This window comes from Armigeres subalbatus, chromosome 2 (assembly GCF_024139115.2).
Source record: "Armigeres subalbatus isolate Guangzhou_Male chromosome 2, GZ_Asu_2, whole genome shotgun sequence".
Classification (NCBI taxonomy): domain Eukaryota; kingdom Metazoa; phylum Arthropoda; class Insecta; order Diptera; family Culicidae; genus Armigeres; species Armigeres subalbatus.
In genome coordinates, this window is record NC_085140.1 from 173,376,633 (window position 1) to 173,395,743 (window position 19,111).

General features: G+C 39.9%; 1 protein-coding gene across 3 annotated transcripts in view; it reads right to left on the reverse strand.

Annotated features, from left to right (window-relative positions):
- Positions 1–10,512: 10,512 nt before the first annotated feature.
- LOC134211216 (transcription factor btd-like) overlaps positions 10,513–19,111 on the reverse strand; it is a 109,635-nt gene continuing 101,036 nt past the window's right edge. For 2 of the 3 annotated variants that reach the window (XM_062687905.1, XM_062687906.1), the window contains 3 exons: positions 14,745–15,437; positions 12,119–12,392; positions 10,513–11,557 (listed from right to left, as the gene is read on the reverse strand). In XM_062687905.1, coding sequence (XP_062543889.1) covers positions 10,715–11,557; positions 12,119–12,392; positions 14,745–15,436 — 1,809 coding nt within the window. In that variant the 5' untranslated portion in view covers position 15,437 and the 3' untranslated portion in view covers positions 10,513–10,714. Of the gene's footprint in view, positions 11,558–12,118; positions 12,393–14,744; positions 15,617–19,111 lie in introns of those variants that run through there. The other variant, XM_062687904.1, reaches the window with a different exon arrangement.

Genomic DNA, 19,111 nt, shown 5'->3' on the forward strand with positions numbered 1-19,111 from the left:
GTTTATACAATCCCATTCAATTAAATGGGATTGTATAAACTCATCTTATGACAAGTGAAGACATTCCACTAAAAAGCTCAAAAAAATTTTCTTATCAAGGGTTTAATGCTATGCTATGCTATAATTTGGACTAGAGATTCTATATATTTGTGATTTCTTTGAATATGTGCATCTTCTCTCCGCAAAATTGTCTAGACTTCTTTGAAATTTTACGAGATTTTCCAAAAGTTCTTCTCATCTCATAGTTAATGAAGAAGTTTGCTTAGGAAGTGAAAACACTGAATAAGCTACAGAGATGCGTTTGACGGTGCATCAACTGATTTCTGAAATTCCATTTAAATTATTATCTTCGAGGGATTTCTAACGTTTCATTCAAAGGATCATCAAGCGTTTATAATTGTTTCTTAAGGTCCAAATGTCTTACAACAAATCGATTTCCTTTTTTTGCTGTTCGCTTCCTTTTTTTCCGGAGAACCTACTCATTCGCTCTGATCTGATTTTGTACAAAGTACACAAACATTTGAAATAATATCAAACTCTATATTTTTCTACAAATTTTTAACGTCTTTTTCAATACCTGTACAGCGCATAGATCATAGTGATACGCATAAACAACCTCAAAAATACATCTGAGATTGATTTGTTGTGCATCCTACTCCGAATTACACAATTTTTCATCTACCTTTTTCATGAACGTAAAATTGTGGTGCAGTTGACTACCTTCTCAAATGTTCGTTCAGATTCAATGGAATGCTATGTCTGAAACTCGATTTAAGCGCTCAACATGTGATAGATTTAGTTCGAAAAAAGTATTGGAGGGTAACCGCTCCCTTCGGTGCGGTTTATCCCACGAAACCAGTACGCTGGACAGGTGCTTTCCCTAATCCCTACTAACTGAACCTCAATGGATTGTTCTCATAATCATATGATCTTCTCTCTGTGTACATGAAAAGCCGTTTTAGCAGCACTACCTAATCAACACTTGAATTATGAAAAAATAAATAACCTGCGTTGCTTATGAATGCTTGCGTTTTTACAGTTCTAGCTTACATCTAATATTTAGTGTCAACATATAGCATGAGAAGCAACATTTCCATAGATTATTTTATTCGAGAAAACAAGCATATCAAGCGGTTCTCAACCTTTTTCTTTAGAGGTACCCCTTGGAACTTTTGTATTAATTGAGGTACCCCCTCTCGAAATTAGGCTTCCAATCCTTTCTAAATAATAATACCGAGCCCTTTGAAGGGAAGCTCCTTTAAGCTTTTGAATCCCTTTGAAGTAGAGTTTTGCGCCTCTTCATTAGAGGCTTCTGGGCCTCTTGTAGAGAGGTTTCAGAGCCTCTTGAAGTTTTTTGAGCCACTAAAAAGGAGGTTTCATTTGCAGTTTAAAACGACGCTTCCGAGCATTTTGGAAGAAGGCTTCCGAGCCTTTTGGAAGAAGGCTTCCCAGCCTCTTAAAAGGATGCTGAAAGGAGTCTTCCGAGCCTCTCGATAGGAGCCTCTTGGAAGGAGGCTTTTGAGCCTCTTGAAATAAGGCTTATAAGCCTGGAAGGAAGCTTTTGAGCCTCTTGAAAGGAGGCGTCTGAGCCTCTTGAAAGGATATTGAAAGGAGGCTTCCGAGCCTCTTGAAAGGAGGATTTTGAGCCTCTAGAAAAGGAGGATTTTGAGCCTCTTGAAAAAAGGCTTCCAAGCCTCCTGTAAGGCTTCCGAGCCTCTTGAAGGGAGGCTTTTGGGCCTCTTAAAGGGGATTTTTGAGCCTCTTGAAAGGAGACTTCCAAGCCTCTTGAAAATAGGCTTCCGAGCCTCTTGGAAGAAGGCTTCCGAGCCTCTTGAAAGGAGTCTCTCGAGCCTCTTGAAAGGACGCTTCCGAGCCTCTTAAAAGGATGCTTTTGAGCCTCTTGAAAGTATGCTTTTGAGCCTCTTGAAATGAGGCTTCCGAGCCTCTTGAAAGGAGCCTTCCGAGCCTTCTGGAATGAGACTTCTGAGCCTGGAAGGAGGTTTTTGAGCCTCTTGAAAGAAGACTTCTGAGCCTCTAGAAAAGAAGTCTTTTGAGCTTCTTGAAAGGGAAGCTTCCGAGCCTCTTGAAATGAGGCTTTTGGGCCTCTTAAAAGGGATTTTTGAGCCTCTTGAAAATAGGCTTCCGATCCTCTTGAACATAGGCTTCCGAGCTTCTTGGAAAGAGGCTTTTCAGCCACTTGAAAGGAGGCTTCTGAGCCTCTTGAAAAAGGCTTCCGAGCATCTTGAAAGGAGGCTACCGCATCACTTGAAATGAGGCTACCGCATCTCTTGAAAGGAGGTTTCCATGCCTCTTAAAAGAAGACTTACGAGCCTCTTAAAAGAAGGAGGAGGAGGCAACCTAATCACTTGGAAGGAGGCTTCTGAAGTGCCCAGGAGGCTTCTGAGCCTCGTGTAAGATGGTCTTCAAGCTGCTTGGAAGAAGGCTTCCGAGATGCGTAGAAGGATGCTTCTAATCCTCTTGCAACGAAGCAACCGAGCATTAGTGAAAAAAAAAATCATTTTGTTCATTCGACGTTTTGCTCGTTCGATCTTTTGTTCCGCAGCCCTTTAAATATTGTGCTGGTTGTGGAAGGCAGAATTCAATTGGGATTTATTGATCGCATTACATATTATGTACAATATAAATTTTTGAAATAAAAATACACAATTATCAAAACTATATCAATGAGTTTTGATTGGAATTGTAATACGTCCGCCATTACGCATGTTTGTCCGAGGTACCCCCTAGGGCCAGCGAAGGTACCCCCAGGGGTACATGTACCCCAGGTTGAGAACCGCTGATATAGAACAAATCAACACGCAACACTGAACGATGATTTTCAAGTATCTGCAAAATATAAGAGAGCGTGAGTGTAAATCGACAATTTCCCCTCCAGGAGAAACATTTTTTCAACAACTTTTTCAATAATATTACGAAATTCATCCAAATGTAGCATCCCACGGATGTATTGAAGTGACCACTATATGCTGATGTAGACGTAGTTTTAAAACAAGAATACTCCCCCGATTCAGCTGAAGTATGCATTTTCTCTTGGCAAAATGGTAAATGCATCATGAAAGATTCATGATTACCCTTGAAAAATTGAAAAATGCTATTTAAAAAAGTGATAATTTTTCCTTAAATTATCTAACAAATTACATTGAAATATATAAAATGCTCCGTAAACATTCGAAAAGCGTACCGTAAAAACGAAAAAATGTACCGTAAACAATTAAAAATGCTCCTTAATAGTTCAAAAGGTACCTTAAAATTGGCTATCATAAATTAGAATCTCATGCACAATTGTTTAGCCCTTAGAGTTTATTGCTGATTGTTTTGCTTGGTAACCCTATTCAACCGAAAACTAAGAAAAATGCTGTGAAACAAATAAAAAATGCTCCTTAAACTACGAAAAATGCTCCCTAGAATAAAGAAATGCTCGAACGAAAATTTTTCTTTAATTTGAGGAAATCCTCCTTAAACGAAAAAAAGGGGTCCGTAAAAAAATGAAATCTCGCTTAACTTTTCAAAAGGACACAAGTAACATTTTTTCATGAATTAATTTGAGTACTGCAATCGAAAGCTTTCATGTTTTTCTGTTGATTGCGCTATTCAAATTAATTCATGAAAAAAATGTTTCTTAGGACCTTTTGAAAAGTTAAGCGAGAAATGCTCCATAAACTTATAAAATGTAAATGAGTAAAATTGATTCACAATACAAACTGCACGTGCTGTCAAAGCATCCACCGCCACGTTCCTTCAGGTTTATTTTTGTAAGGCGACTCTTATTTTTGAAACTAGTCTCACTAGCAGTTTTTTTTGTGTGCTTTACAATTTCGAGTTCGGTCTCCAGTAGCCTTGCGAGTAGAGGCGTAGGATTGCCAATCCGGAAATGGCGAGCTCGATTCTCCACTCCCTGTGATAGTGTATCCATTGTATTTGCCACACGAAATGCATACTCATGCAATGACGGGCATAGAAATGCTTCAATTAATAACTGAGGAGATGCTAATCATAGAATACTAAGCTGAAAAACAGGCTCAGATCCAGTAGGAATGTAGAGCCATTAAAGAAGAAGAAGACAATTCCGAGTTATTCAAGTCGTGTGTGGTTATGCGGGGAAGTTAATGAATAAATCGATTAGCATATTAAATGCAATGTGATTTTAATGAAATTCGTATCGCCAAACATTTTTTATTCGATGTGCAATTGTCTGGGACGTCTGTTTGTCTGTGAGCCAGGTGCACAATTTCGTAAACAATGCTTTGAATAGCATGTTGGCTAAGATTACATTTTATAAGTTTATGGAGCATTTCATTTTTTTACGGAGCATTTCGTTTAAGGAGCATTTCCTCAAATTAAGGAACATTTTTCGTTGGTTTAAGGAGCATTTCTTTATTTTAGGGAGCATTTTTCTTAGTTGGCGTTTTTATATGTTGTATGTTTTAGTTAGTTAGTATATTAAGCCAATTGTTCATTAAGACCACCAAAGTGTCAGATGAATGTATACAAATAAACAAAGAAGTTTTCCTTATTTTGCAGATTTTCAAACCTTTGCAGATTTAAGAATGGTCCAGATTTGGGGCATTCTCTGATATCCATTTATTTCATATTCTGGGACTGATTCAGATGTTTCCGATTAAGATCATTGTCATGAACCAAACTTTTACCTTCAGATAATTTGATTTCGTATATCATGGAAATCTAGAATTTTCTCACATTTTCTAGATCCGGCAGATCCAGATTATTCAAATGGTTCAAAATTGTATCGATTTTCTGTCACAGTTGTGCCGGTGCTGCGTGTTTTTTGTAGGGCAGTTTGTTGTTAGTTTGGACGTGCTGCTAGTTTTAAAAGTTAAGATTTAATAATAAACGTAAATGTCTGCGTTCGAGTTTCTTGGCATAAAATGAGTTTATATTTAATACATTATTCTCAAGGTCTTTCAAGATTTCTAATTGTTGATTTTGAGCATTATATTAATTTTTTTGTCATTTTTTTATCTAACAGTCAAATTCCTTCAAGTGAAATCTTTTGTGTTTGAATCTTTTGCTTCTCTAACTTAAATAATGGATAGGTTTTTTCAAGTTCAAGTTTTGAAACATATTGGAAGATTCTGTACCAAATTAATTTGGTTACACTGGCGACCACCTCGTCAGAGCTACCAACTGAATAGTAACAAGGCAGTCACGATTGAATTGTTCTCACAAAAAGTGAGTGAGAGGTGAAGTGATGAAGGTCCCAAACTGATCTGTTACTTATGTCCTTTTGTAAAATTAAGCTAGATTCTTCCTATGGCATTTGGGTAACAATATTTGACTGAAAAATTATTATGCAAAATAATTTTTTTAATGATTTTTTTGCATTGTGCAAAAAAAACTATTCTATAAAAATTCCGCGGAAAAAAATTAAATTTCGTTTTGTTTCGTAAAATTTCGAATCAAATGTACCTCAATTTCGTTTCGTTTCGAAGTCTCGGAAGTAAATCGGAATTTCGTATCGTTTCGTTTCGAACCAACAATAGCATTTCTAATTTCGTTTCGTTTCGTTTCGTCAGGAAAAATTGTGTTATCGCTTACCCTTATACGGAATTTCCTCCCAAAGTGCCACAAGATTTTTTTTCAGAAATTTATGACGGAAATCCTCCGATTTCGCTCCATAATTTCACTTGTAAATATTCTAAGAACTTTTCCGGGCATTCCTCCAGGAACTCTTCCTTTTATTCCCCCGGAATAACTTCCAGGAATGTTTCCGGGAATACCTCCATGAATTCATATCATATCTAGGATTATATTCTGGACTTCTTTTCGCAATTACGTCGGAATATCCTTCAAGAATTCGTCTAGAAATTTCTTTAGGAACTTCTTCAGGAATTCGTCCAATATTTCCCCGGAAAATCTTCCAGATATTTTTCCCAGAATTCCTTCAGGTACTTCTCAAGGAATTCCTTTAGGAATTTCGGCGGAAATTTTTCCGCGAAGTTGTTCTAGAATTCTTCCTGGACATCACTCGGAATTTACTCCAGAATTTCATTCGGAAATTAATTTGAGAGTTCCTCCAGGATATCTTCAGAACAAACCCCCGGGAATTCATCCGGTAATTTCTTCAGCAATTCATCTGGAAATACTTTCAGGATTTCATCTGGGAATTTCCTTGTGGGAATTCCTCCGGAAGTGCTTATGGTAGTTCCTCCGGGAGCTCCTCCAGAAGTTTTTTCCAAGAGTTCCTCCGGGAATCTTCCCAGGAACTTTGTAACCGTTCGTAAAATCGTTTGAAGTTTTTTTATAACTTTGGTGGCTTGTAGCGCCACTGTTACGTGTGAGAGACCACCAGTTTGTTGATTTGCCCGACTTTCTTGAGACAATACCTCAGGGGAAATCCTCGAACGGTTGCTGGCTGAATATTCCAAACCACTTGCCAAACCAACGGAAACCCAAACTCGCTCTGTTTATCCCTTATTGCCCCTCGTACTCGCTTAAGCTCGCTCAACCCAATACTCACTGACCGAAGAGGAATAGAAGTCTGAAATAACCAATCTACCAACGGAATGACTGAAACGTACGAGAACAGTGTGTTCTAAACGGAAATGCTGCAAATAAAATCAATTGGCATCCAGATCTTCTAATTCAACATATTTTATTATCAAGGGAGTTCATTCGGGTTGGACGACATGCTAAATGGGCTTAATATTTATATGGGAAACTTCATGGCCATGATTACAATGTTTCCACGTACCTGCGCAGGATTTTCGTAGCGATGCCGGCGGGATTCCGGCGGAGGGCTTTCCGGCGGGGTGCCGAAGGCGGAGGGCTTTCCGGCGGGGTGCCGAAGATGCTGACTCTTCCGGCGACGTGCTGAAGATGGGGAACTTTCCGGCGGGGTGCCGAAAACGCTGAACTGTCCGACGAGGACGATGACGACTCGTTCGACCGTGCTGGTGACGTCGGTGTCTCCGGAGCGTCGAGTTACCGGCGGCTTGCCAGTGGGCGATCGCTGCTCCACAAGATGGCGGTGTGAGCTCGTGCGCAAAATGGCCGAATTAAAGGTGCGGAGGGAGTGGCGGCTGGACGGAAGACTTCCGATTTTCGATCCTCGAGAGCGTCCGGAATACCGTTCCCTCGAACTAGTAGCCCACTGTTTCTTACGACCCGACTTCACGTACCTTTCTGATTCACCGGGCGAGGACTAAAATAAAGCTACTAACTCTTGGTTCAGGTTCGGTCCAGCGTACGATAATTAGCGACGTACGGGGACCTTGCTCTCGGAACCTGACCACCGGGGGTTGTAGCGTACGTGTGGTTCTACGACATTTTTTGGCGACTGTCGGGTCAGTTTCGCTCGACTGACTAGCAAACTTCACTCCTCTTCGTTTAGCTACCTCGAAAGGCGGGCCTTAGCGGACACACGAGCTCGAATGGTCGCTCTGCGACCCACAACGAAAATCGGACGGGAACCCCAAATTGACTCCGCTGGTCGCTTTCAAATTTCCAGTATAAAAAAAAGCGCCTATGCGCTTTTTTTCCAAATAATTCCTCCAGCAAATGGAGTAAAATCGCGTAATCGTCAGGCGCACTGACGAAAAATACACACGTTTCACTTTGAAAGTATTATTCACCAAACTCGGAACTGAAAAACCGCGATACTTCTACACCTCTAGTGCGAGCGAAAATGAACGAACTTAAGGGTTCTATCCTTCAGGAAACCTTGAAGGACAATTGCTTATTCTTTAACGATTTTCACATGGCGATAGCAGTTTGGCGCCTTCCTAGATTTAAGCAAATGTTTGAAAAAGAGCTCTATACTTTCAGGAGCCATTGCTGCACTCACTGAAGCAGTACACCACTTCGCTCAGCCGAGACGCAAACCGCACGAAACATTTCATTACTTGTATTTTGGTCTCGCTTTAGATTGGACTTTGAATCGTCAAGCCGACCTCACGAATTCTAGCATTATTTTGCTTAAAAAGATAAAAACGTCCAAAGCTAAATCAATTCAAATGAAGTAAAATATATACAGAACAAAAATAATTAATTTACAATAATTAAGCTTTAATTCAATCTAAATATTATTCTCTTTAATTTAATTACAATAATAAATACTAATTTCAAAATTTATTTACAATTGATTTAGCTTAAAAAGATAAAAACGTCTAAAGCTTTTAATTATTTTTAACTTAAATTCAAAATATCCGTCGAACGTTACAACTTTCCAGGAAATTCTTGGAGAATGTTTGGCAGGAATTTCACGGGAAATGGGATTTCGAAAGACTCGAAAGACAACTCCGTGTATTCAACCGGCTGCTCCTCTGAAAATTCCTCCGGGAGTTCCACCAGTAGTTCCTCCGAGAATTCATTCAGGCTTTCTTCAGGAATTTATCTACAAATTCCTCCAGAAGTTTCTCGGAGAATTTGTCTGGGAGGGCCTCCGGGAATTCATCCGAGTGGTCCATTAAGAAATCTTCCAGGAGTTCCTCATGGAATTCTTACGGAACTTCGTTTGGGATTCCATCCAGGAGTTCTTACGAGAATTCCCGGAAATTCGGAAATTCTTCCTGTAGTTCTTCAAGAAATTCCTCCAGAAGTTCCACCGGCTGTTCCTTTGATAATTCTCCGGGAATTCCTCCAGAAATTTCTCCGGAAGTTCATCCGGAAATTACTCTGGGAGTTCCTTCTCAGAGAAAAACCCGGAGGAACTGCCGGTGAAACTAGTAAGGAATTCTAGTAGGAAACGCCGGTGGATCTCTCGAAGGGTTCCCGAAGGAATTGCCGGAGGAGCTGCCGTAAGAATTCTTAGAGGACCTTCCAGAGGAACTCTTGGAGAAACTATCGGAAGAACTTCGGGAGAAATTTCCAGCTAAGTTTCGGTAGAAAGCCTAAGTGATTTCCTGAAAAAGCCAGAATGATTTCCGGCAGAGCTACTGGTGGAACTTTCGGAGGAATTCCCGGAGAAACTCCCGGATGAATTGCCGGTGGAATTCCCGGAGGAATTCTCGAAGGAACTTCCGGAGGAATTGCTGAAGAAACTCTTTGGAGAAATTTCAAAGGAACCCCCGGAGGAACTGCCAGCGAAACTACCAGACGAATTGTCGGAAGAAATCTTGGATAATTTATCTTACAGACAAATCTCGTCTAGCTAAAACCTTTGTAGGGCTATGTGGCCATCATCATCATCAGAGGACCTTCCAGAGAATTCCCTTAGGAGCTCCCAGAGAAATTCTCTGAGGAACTTCTGGAGGAATTCCCATATAAATTCCTGAAGAAGCCTAAATGAATTCCAGAAAGAAAGCCTGAATGAATTCCCGAAGGAAATTCTGGAGAAATTCCCGGAAGAATTTTCAGAGGAACCCCTGTAGGAACTGCCGATAGAACTACCGGAATAATTCTCGGAGGAAATCCTGGAGGAATTCTCGGAGGAACTGCCGGTGGAACTCCAGGAAGAATTTTCGGGGGGACTCCCGGAGGCATTTTCGGAGAAACTCCTGGAGGATCTCTCAGGGAAATCTTGAAGGAATGTTTTCAGGATTTCTTTGGGAATTCCTCCGAAAATTCCATAGTTGATGTCATTTTCGGTATACAGTCAAACCTCCATGAGTCGATATTGAAGGGACCATCGATTCATGGAAATATCGAGATGTAGAATAGAAAATCCTTGAAAAGCTCTTTGGAGGGACCATCACAGTAACCCAGAACATATTTTTTAGTATGCAATAATTTGCTTCCATGAGTCGATATCGAGTCATAGAACATTGACTCATAGAGGTTTGACTGTAATTTCTGTATAAATTTTTGATGGAATTCCTGGAAAAATCTGTTCGATGTCGGTTCCAATTTCTGTTGACTCTAAGTATGTGAGCTATGTTATAGAATCTGTTACTCTCGCAACGTCAACCCGGAGATGGCGAGTTCGATTCTCGGTCCAGTCTAGGATATTTTCGGGTTATAAACTTTCTCGATACCCTGGGTAAGTCGTATCCATTGTACTTGCCATACAAGATACATACTCATGCAATAGCGGGCATAAAAAAAGCTTTCAATTAGTAACTGAGGAAATGCTAATAGAATACTAAATTGAAAAGCCGGCCAAGTTCCAGTTGGAATGTACACCCATTGAAGAAGAAAAAATACTTTTGCAACGTCTTCTTTTTCTTCAATGGCGCCAAGCATTTCTGTCATAGGTACTCCCTAATACCAGCGAAGGAGCTCCCAAGGGTACATATACCCCTGGTTGAGAAACGTTGTCCCAAGACAAAACCAGACGTCAAACACAATAATTGTGATAATTCACTGATAATTTATAAATGAGAAAAAAACCATGTAATGTTGAACTTGTGCTAAAGACAAGCGACCTCCAATTGCTTGTACTAAGCAAAGTCATTCTAGTAAATAATCCTCATTCGAATTTCAGCCTTAGTTTAATTACAAAAAAACAATTTGACAGCCAAACTTAGGAGTTTTCTTTCGTTAGAACATGTTAGAGATAAAAAATTCTGCAGGTACAGAAATAAAAGAAATCAATAATAATTAATCTTATATTTAGTTAATCAGACAAACATATCTTTCATCACACGCATTGCAATTGTAATCTCCAGGGTTTCAAAAACATTAAGTAGAATTTTATATCTATCAGAAGTTTCAAGTACGTAATGTATGAATTGGTTGTAAAAATATCAAAACGAACACAACATAATTGATCCAAGAGCAAAATACTTCTCGAATGCTACCGATTGTGTATACTGAGATCCATCGGTCCATCAACGTCCATGGACTGCACTCCCACCATCCGAGCGCTATTCAATCTCTGTATGGCACTGCACAAATCATCGTCTTCTATCGTCGTCGGTAATAAGTCTTCGTCGTCGCCCCTCCGGCAACGCAACAAGGTGGTTGATCCAGACTCGAAAAAGCCTTTCGAGAAGCCACTGCCCGGCTGATAACGATGGTAGTCCCGTTCAGGCTCAATAAGGAAACTTCTGTGATATTGGTCGACGTCGTCTTCGCCGGCTCGGCGTCTTGCCTCATCCAGTTTCTCCAGGGAGCTATCGGTTACGTCTAGCAGAGGCGTTCTGCCTCGGTTGCCGCACGGCCAATCTTCGGCACGCCCGGTGGGCTTTCGATCCGGGTAGAAGTGATAGTCAGTGATGCTTAATTTTTCATCACACTTGTCGACGTTGACGACATCAATTAGCACATTATTATCTTCGCTGTCGTCTAGTTCGGGACTGCTGGCGGTGGTGGCCGTGCTACTACTGGAAGCCCGACTGTCATCGGTATATGAGTTATCGCTTGCCATCTTGCCGGGGCTTCCGGCGGACTGGGTACCATAACGTACCGCAGGGTAGCTGGCCGGGTGACGGTGGAGATGGTAATCGGACTCGGTGGCTGATGCCAACGACACCAGCAGGTTGATGTGTTTGAAGGTTTTCACGTGCTTCCGCAACGATGATGGATCGGTGTAGCGCTTGAGGCAGCCCGGGACCTTGCAGACGTATGGCTTGTCGTTCGCATGAGTTCGGGTGTGCTTGAACCGGTCGGAGGAGTTAGAATAGGCTTTGTTGCATCCCTGGAAAGGAAGAGAACTGCTATTAGAATTTGGTGGAACGTCTTTGCTTAGTATGATCCAGTGAAAGGATGAGAGCAATATTCGAGTTTGATTTAGTCGTCATCAAAAATGAGCACAAAGCGAACAACAAACAATATATTACATGCATATAATATGTGTAAAGGCTATTCATAACGCGTGTAAAGTTTAAATTTATCTAATTGTATTGTAAATGCTATTTAATTGCTACGATTTCACTGTATTCCTTTATTGATCCTTATTGATTTTACAATGCAATGCATTGAAAAAGGTAAGTTATGAAAATCTTAACAAAATGGCCGTGCATTGTCTTTATGAACAAACGGCATCTTTCAAAAATTACGTAACAAAAAATTCAAATGTTGGGTGCTCCGATTTACGTAATTCTTTCCCTTTTCTTCAAATCTAATAGCGCTGTCGCGTTAATAACAGCAGCAACATGCGAATGCAATGCAATTCGATTTTGAACGTCTGCTTGTTAGTCACTTGATATTCATGCTCATTCACTTAGACCGTTTTACGAGCACTGATAACGCAACTTACCTCAACCGGGCAAACATATGGCTTCTCGCCGGAGTGGGAGCGAAGATGAATTTTCAGATTTTCTGCACGCGAGAAGCACTTTCCACACTTGCCGCACTGATGCGGCTTTTCCTTCGTATGGGTTCGAACATGCACCAGCATCTTGTAACGTGCATTGAAGCCCCGGTCCTGCCGCAGACAGTTTTCCCATCGGCAGTAGTACAGTCCACCAAGTCCAACGACGGCGTGCTTCTGCGTGACGTGACTGGCCAGGTCATCCAACTTGAAGAACACGCTGCACATAAACGAGAAACGAGAGCAGATACACAAAACCACGATTAGTTACCTTAATCTCGGATCGCCGTAAGTGTTGTAAACCGTATCACGCATGCACACATTCTCACGTAGTAACACATTTCAAATTTGCTTTATGAAAAGGGGCTGAATTGATAAGTGAGTCACAGATGGGACGCTTTGGAGCTAATAAAAAGCTTTATTTAAAAAACGTGGATTTTATTCACGTTTTTCAAATCCAAATTGACGATCCTTCTATTACGTAATATAAGAAATAGTTATATTCCGCTACCGTCTAAAGTTGCACAAGTACCATTAATGTTAATGCTCTGCTGAAATCTTAGCGTGGTATCGAATGTTAACCCCATTGAATCTAAAGTTTCATCCATCCACTAAATTATATCGCAAAAAGAAGTCTGGAAGTACTGAGTTCTATTAGACTAAACAAGCCTCAGTTCAAGGCAATCTTAATGCCATTGAGAGCATTCTCTTGATCTGATCGTCGTGTAAAGAAAAGAACAATCAACCCAAAAAACAGCAATAGCGCCATTTGGCTCGTTATCTGTCTACTTTATGAAATGCAAATGGCCGTCATGATGATTAAACTGCGACTTACTTGTACAGTACCGGACAAAAGTTTATACACTGAGTGAATTGGAAAAAAATAAAAGCTTCACTTGTGAGGCACTGAATCAATTTTCATTATTGAAATGTTTGGTAATCGAAACTCAAATAGTTTATATTGGTAAGTATACTCCTGTTACATACTCAAAATCAAATAAAAATGATTACAACTTTTTCAAAACTTGACTATCAGTCTTGTAGTTGTAATTGTCATTAAAATTTCCAATTAAACAACTGATTAATTTTTTTTAAGCATTAGCATTTTTTTACTCAAAAACTTGTTTTTACCTTTCATAGTGAAATTTACAGAAAGTATTGAAAAACAATAAAAATTTTAGCTATGTTTGAAGAAAATTGGTAACTAGTAATAATATTGATTTTGTGTTTGCTCAATTTTGTCATAATTTTGAATTCATGCTTGTTTAGGAAATACATTTCTTGTCTGGTACTGTTCCTTTATCAGCTTCACTTCATATATGTGGCTGATTCCTGGCAGCCCGTCAGTATTAGACTGGTCATAAATTATTTCAATAGTGACTTGTATTCTTTGTTGCAATTAATAATTTTCCTACAGTTTATCGTTCTTTTATACAAAAAAATCATATAATCATATCGATCAGCTTGAGCAAATTTGTTTCCGATTAAGATGATTTTTATTTCGGACATCTGAGACAACAAATTTTGTCTTCTTTTTTATATGTTTGCGCGTATATCTTTTCAGATCTCATAATCAAACTTTTCTGTCTGATGAAGGTCTACAATTTTGCAAAAAATACTAATGCATAATAAACTTTTGAATACATAACCAAAAGCACTCCCAAGGCCAAGCAATCATACAGGTTATCGCGTTTAACAGCGTGAAGTTGGAACAAACAACACAAATTTCAAAATGTAAAAATATTCATTACTTAAAAAAAAATCACTACGTTTACCAAGTATTTTTTCAAGACACAAAATCTTCTATATTCAATGGCTGCGAGAAACGCATTTTTACATAACATACCCATTTAGTGCTTCCTGCGATCTTGAGTTCATCTTTTATATTTTTCTATTTTTAGTTTGGGACGTTCGTAAATGATGTGACGTGTTTTCTTCAAGATTTCAAGTTAGTCTTTTTCTTGAAAGTTAGAGCCAAACCTGCTTAATAGTTCAGCCCCTCACCTAAAACGCTACTCAATTTATTGACGCCCCCTTTCTGCCAGCGGAACTCAAACCACATTGCAGTAAATCATTCGAAAAAAAAAGTTTTCGTGGGTTGCTTGTGAAGAGAGCAAATTTGCATCTGATCAAAATTTGACCATTACGTAACTTAATTTTCAATCATTTAATAACACTCTAAGGAATAAGCTATATTGTTGAACTTTTCCCCCACTTGCAACTAATTCAAACACTCTGACGGTGACATCCAGAACCTAAATCTCCTATTTTTGCGTATACAGCAGGTAGAAGCTGAATTACGTTCTACTTCATTTGAATTCGAATTTTATTGCTACTTTACGGGCTACAACAATGTAAGGTCCGTAATTCCTAAATGTACTTCTGCACATTATTACCGTGCCCACCCTGGATTCTATCCCGTTATCAGCGCCCGCTTCTCAGTTCCAGTCAAACTAGTTCACACAGGTTACACACCCAGAGCGGTTCCATCGACTCTGTTATCATACCACACACGGGGCACACCATGCAGCAGGTAAAGGCAGTCACCTGTCGTCATCGTCGTTTTACTCACCAATAGCAGTTCTCCCACTTGCACACGAACCGGTCGATTGTACTGGATCCCTCCTCGCCGAGCAGCGGAACCACTTGCTGGTTCTCCACTTTCATGATAACGGAGTTCCGTGCTGGGAATAAGCGCCCTTCATTACTGTCACTAGCACGGCCGTCACCGTCATTGTAACGATTATTACTCCACCGACCATTTCCAGCAGCCACCATTCTGCAGCCACCCAAATTGTCATCGTCGCCTCCATTATCCACACCCAGGGCCGGTAATCCGTATTGATCGGCAACCACATCGGTTACAGCGCTGGTGTCATTTCCGGCCAGGAAGCCACTGCCAACGTCCCCAGGCGTGGTCATTGTGTACAGCAGGGGCGGTGTGTGCGGTGGCGATAATGGCACTGATGTAATTTCCTCCTTCCCGGCTGCGTTCATGTAAAAATAGAGCGACTGGCCATTGTCGATGGAGCCCAGCATCCCAGAGGATGAGGAAGCCGCTGCCGACGTTGCAGCTGACGCCGTTGCCGAGGATGAGGAACTCGTTGAAATCTTCCTGGCGTGGGATTGCATTGTCCCTGCTGCTGATGGGAGTACGTAATCGTACTGCTGGTGGTATGGCGGAGTTATTGGAAAGTATCCGAGCCGATCATTTGTCACGTTCACCGATGGAGACGGTAGAAAATACAACGGCGATAATCCCATTCTGTAGGGGAAGGTTTCTTTATTTATTAACATTGCACTGCACTATCAAACGCGCGAAATACTACTAAGTTTGTTTTTTGAATACTATCCAGGATTGAACCGGTTAGCTAAGTAGTGTCCTATCGATCAACTCAACATGACGAACTGCACCACGTAAAGTCTACAATATTACTAAAACGGAAGCGTTCGGATGAGTCCCGTTATAAGTTCATCCAGGCCTTCGGGACAGTTTACTCAACGAGAGCTCACTGGGCGCTCGAAAATAGATAAGGATTGCGAACCAACCAGTGAGTATTAAATGGGTTCACACTGCTCTGTACCTGTTGCTGAATTGTTATAAACGTTAAATTTGGGTTAAATAAGCGGAAACTCAGATTTATTCATCAGCCGATATTATATTTTTTCCGTAGTTCATCAAGACAAGATACTTCTTTGAACATTGCGCTTTTATAAAAAGAACTTTGACGCAATAATCAAATCGACGCTCTCAAAATGTGGATAACCAACTAATTATATCATAAAATCAAACCAATTAGTCTTGTGATTATATCCTAGTTTTTGTTATAAACTTTTGCCAACATTTTTTTTTTCGGTTGCCCCGAATGGCACTTGGCGGTCGAACACCAGCAAGAAATCCCATCAGGCTTATCAGTGTACCCCGCTTGATAGGAGCAGCGAAAGCATTCGTTTGTATACTGCCGAAGATTGCAAACATGCACATCACGTACTCCTGGTGGGCTCCACTCCTAGAGCTTCACACGCATATCGGGGAAGTGAATCAAATAGCAATTTTTGTTCAAACCTGTCGGAGCGATATACCCGCCTGCAGGAATTTCCCATGAGCTATTTCTGACGAACTCTCCTGCAATAATTGTGGTAGGGGGGAGCTTGCGAAATAATTGCACGACTTACATAATCCACCGGCGTTGTGTGATCGATCGGGAAACATATTTCACTAATTCTGTCAAAATCACCCGATATAAGTTCAATAGTCCATAAATGAACAGTGCATTAGTTTCCATGAGTTTAAAAATCATCTTTGCTTTAGGGTTTCTGATAACTGATGTGCTGATCATACAGCTAAAGCTTCTGCTGCACGCTGTTTGGGTTGTGGATTCAATCCAAATAGGTCTGTTCTTCCCTATTTTGTATCTAATCTAAGTCTATGTCAACTGCTTATCTCACTGCCTAAGTAAAAAAATTAAATAGCAATTGTTTTAAAATTAGAAACGAACATCAGATCGTCTCTCTCGGGTGCGCCACGTAAGGCATAAGTTTGTACGTTTGTCATAACGGACGATAGGCATAATATAAATTTGGCGCTACGGACGTTAAACATAATGTGCGTTTAGGCATAAAGGACGTTAGGCATAATTAAAATTGCCCTTTGTTTATTTCATACGTGGTTCTTAGGATTATAAATTTCTCTCGTAAATATCGTTACCCAGAAAAAAAAAAACATTTCAGTGAAAATAATATTCCACCTGAAATAATATTCACACGAAAAAACATGTCCCCGAGAATATTATTCCCTAGAAAAATTTCTCAAAAGTTACATTTCTCTAGAAACTTCATTTTTGTGCTAAAATAACATTGTACGAAATCGTCAGTCAAAAAAAGGCAACAATTCCACTCATGCCTTATACCCGGGTAAGCTCTCGAAGCAACTCTTGGCAGCGGAACCATGCTACTAATTCCTGAGTTTTGGAGTCGTGAAAATAGTTTTTAAGCAATTGTGCCATTCGAGGAAATTATATTCCTGCAATTTGTTTTTGGACAATTGTCCTACATTGGTTAATGAAGCATTGTATGAATAACGTCCATTATACCTATCGTCCATGATGCCTAATGTATTTATGCTAATCGGGAAACAAATAAAAATAAATAAAATTTCCTTAGCCATTACTTGAACTAGAAATGGGTGCAAACTTTCAAATATTGTTGGCAAAATAATATAAGTATGTGATGCATGGTTAATACCCGGCTCGTGGTAGCATTCGCGAGGAGCATTCGCCAATGAATTCCATCTAGGCTTTTGAAACTGTCTTAGTGGTAAGATTAAGTATCCTTTCAAAAGTTTTGTTTGCAGCACATTAATTAATTTCAAAGTTCATGAATTAAGACAATTGGCAAAGCTTTATAGAGTTATATCCCAGTCTATTCAAAGTTAGTTGAAACATTTGTTTGAAGAACTGCATATCCATTTCATCCAATTCCGAGAAAACAACAAAAAACTGTTAAGAAAATTATTTTGAGCTTTTTAGTGGAATGTCTTCACTTATCATAAGACGAGTTTGTACAATCCTATTTAATTCCACCACTTAATTGTACCTTGACAGATACGTATTTCGACCTCAAAAGTAAGGCCGCCTTCAATGTCTCGTACTTGACTCGTCGAGTCAGGTCAAGTACGAGACACTGAAGACGGCCTTACTGTTGAGGTCGAAATACGTATCTGTCAAGGTACAATTAAGTGGTGGAATTAAATAGGATTGTACAAACTCGTCTTATGACAAGTAAACAAAAAACTGTTTTTGAACAAATTGACACTGAATCTTTTGATTTCTTCGATACAGATCAATAGTTTTGCCTAATGCAGTAATCCATAAAAGCTCTTCGAAGCGCGTGTGTTCTTCTCCCATTTAATGGCACTTCATTCCAACTGGAATTTGGCCTGCTTTGCAACTTGGTATTCTATTAGCATTTCCTCGGTTATTAATTGAAAGCTTTCCTATGTTAAGAAAATTATTTTGAGCTTTTTAGTGGAATGTCTTCACTTGTCATAAGACGAGTTTGTACAAACTCGTCTTATGACAAGTGAGCTTTCCTATGTCCGCCATTGCATGAGTTGAGTATGTATCTTGCGTGGCAAGAACAATGGATACATTATATGCTCACGGAGTCGGGAATGTTTCTTACCCGTGAACATCCTAGACCAAACCGAGAATCGAACTCGCCATCTCCGGATTGGCAATTCTACGCCTTTGCTCGAAAGGTAACTGAAGATTCCTAATTCTTTCGCTGCTCTCCGCGGAATGTAGCGTTTGCATCTTGAAGCAGTTCTCTGAGAATGAGAAGATACGTTTGCTGTCGGTACAACAAACCAGCAGGTGCCAGATTTTCATACAATTCTATAAGGACCTGTTTTGCTATGGTGTTGAAGTCGGTTTGATTCAATTTAGAGTGAATCATTTACATTAAATTTTGTTGGCTTACACATTTGTTACTTTACTCGATAAAAGACAACTACTTCACAGGCAAACTTAAAGAAATATATTTGGTTTATTCAATTTTCATGAGTGGTTTGGGCTTGTCCCAGGGTATCCGGGATTGGAAACTTTAATTCCCGGGACTCGGGAAATCCTGAAATTTCGTATATTTTCTTTACGGTATGAAAATTCTACTTTTAAGTAATAAAGAGCATATTTGACCTCTTCTGGTAAAATGGAGTAAAACGCCTTCTCAATACTCAGAAAGTAGAAATAAATCTATATATGGTCTGTGTTCGTATCCGCATAACTCGAAAACGACTGGATGGAATTTTTTCCTTCCTTCAGCAGATATGTTCGTTATCGTTTCCGACTATATGATATATTCTCATCACTTCTACAACCCCCCGCCAGATCGCCTACCCTCCCGACTTTTACGTTGTTTTCTTTCGACCCAAAGGAAACG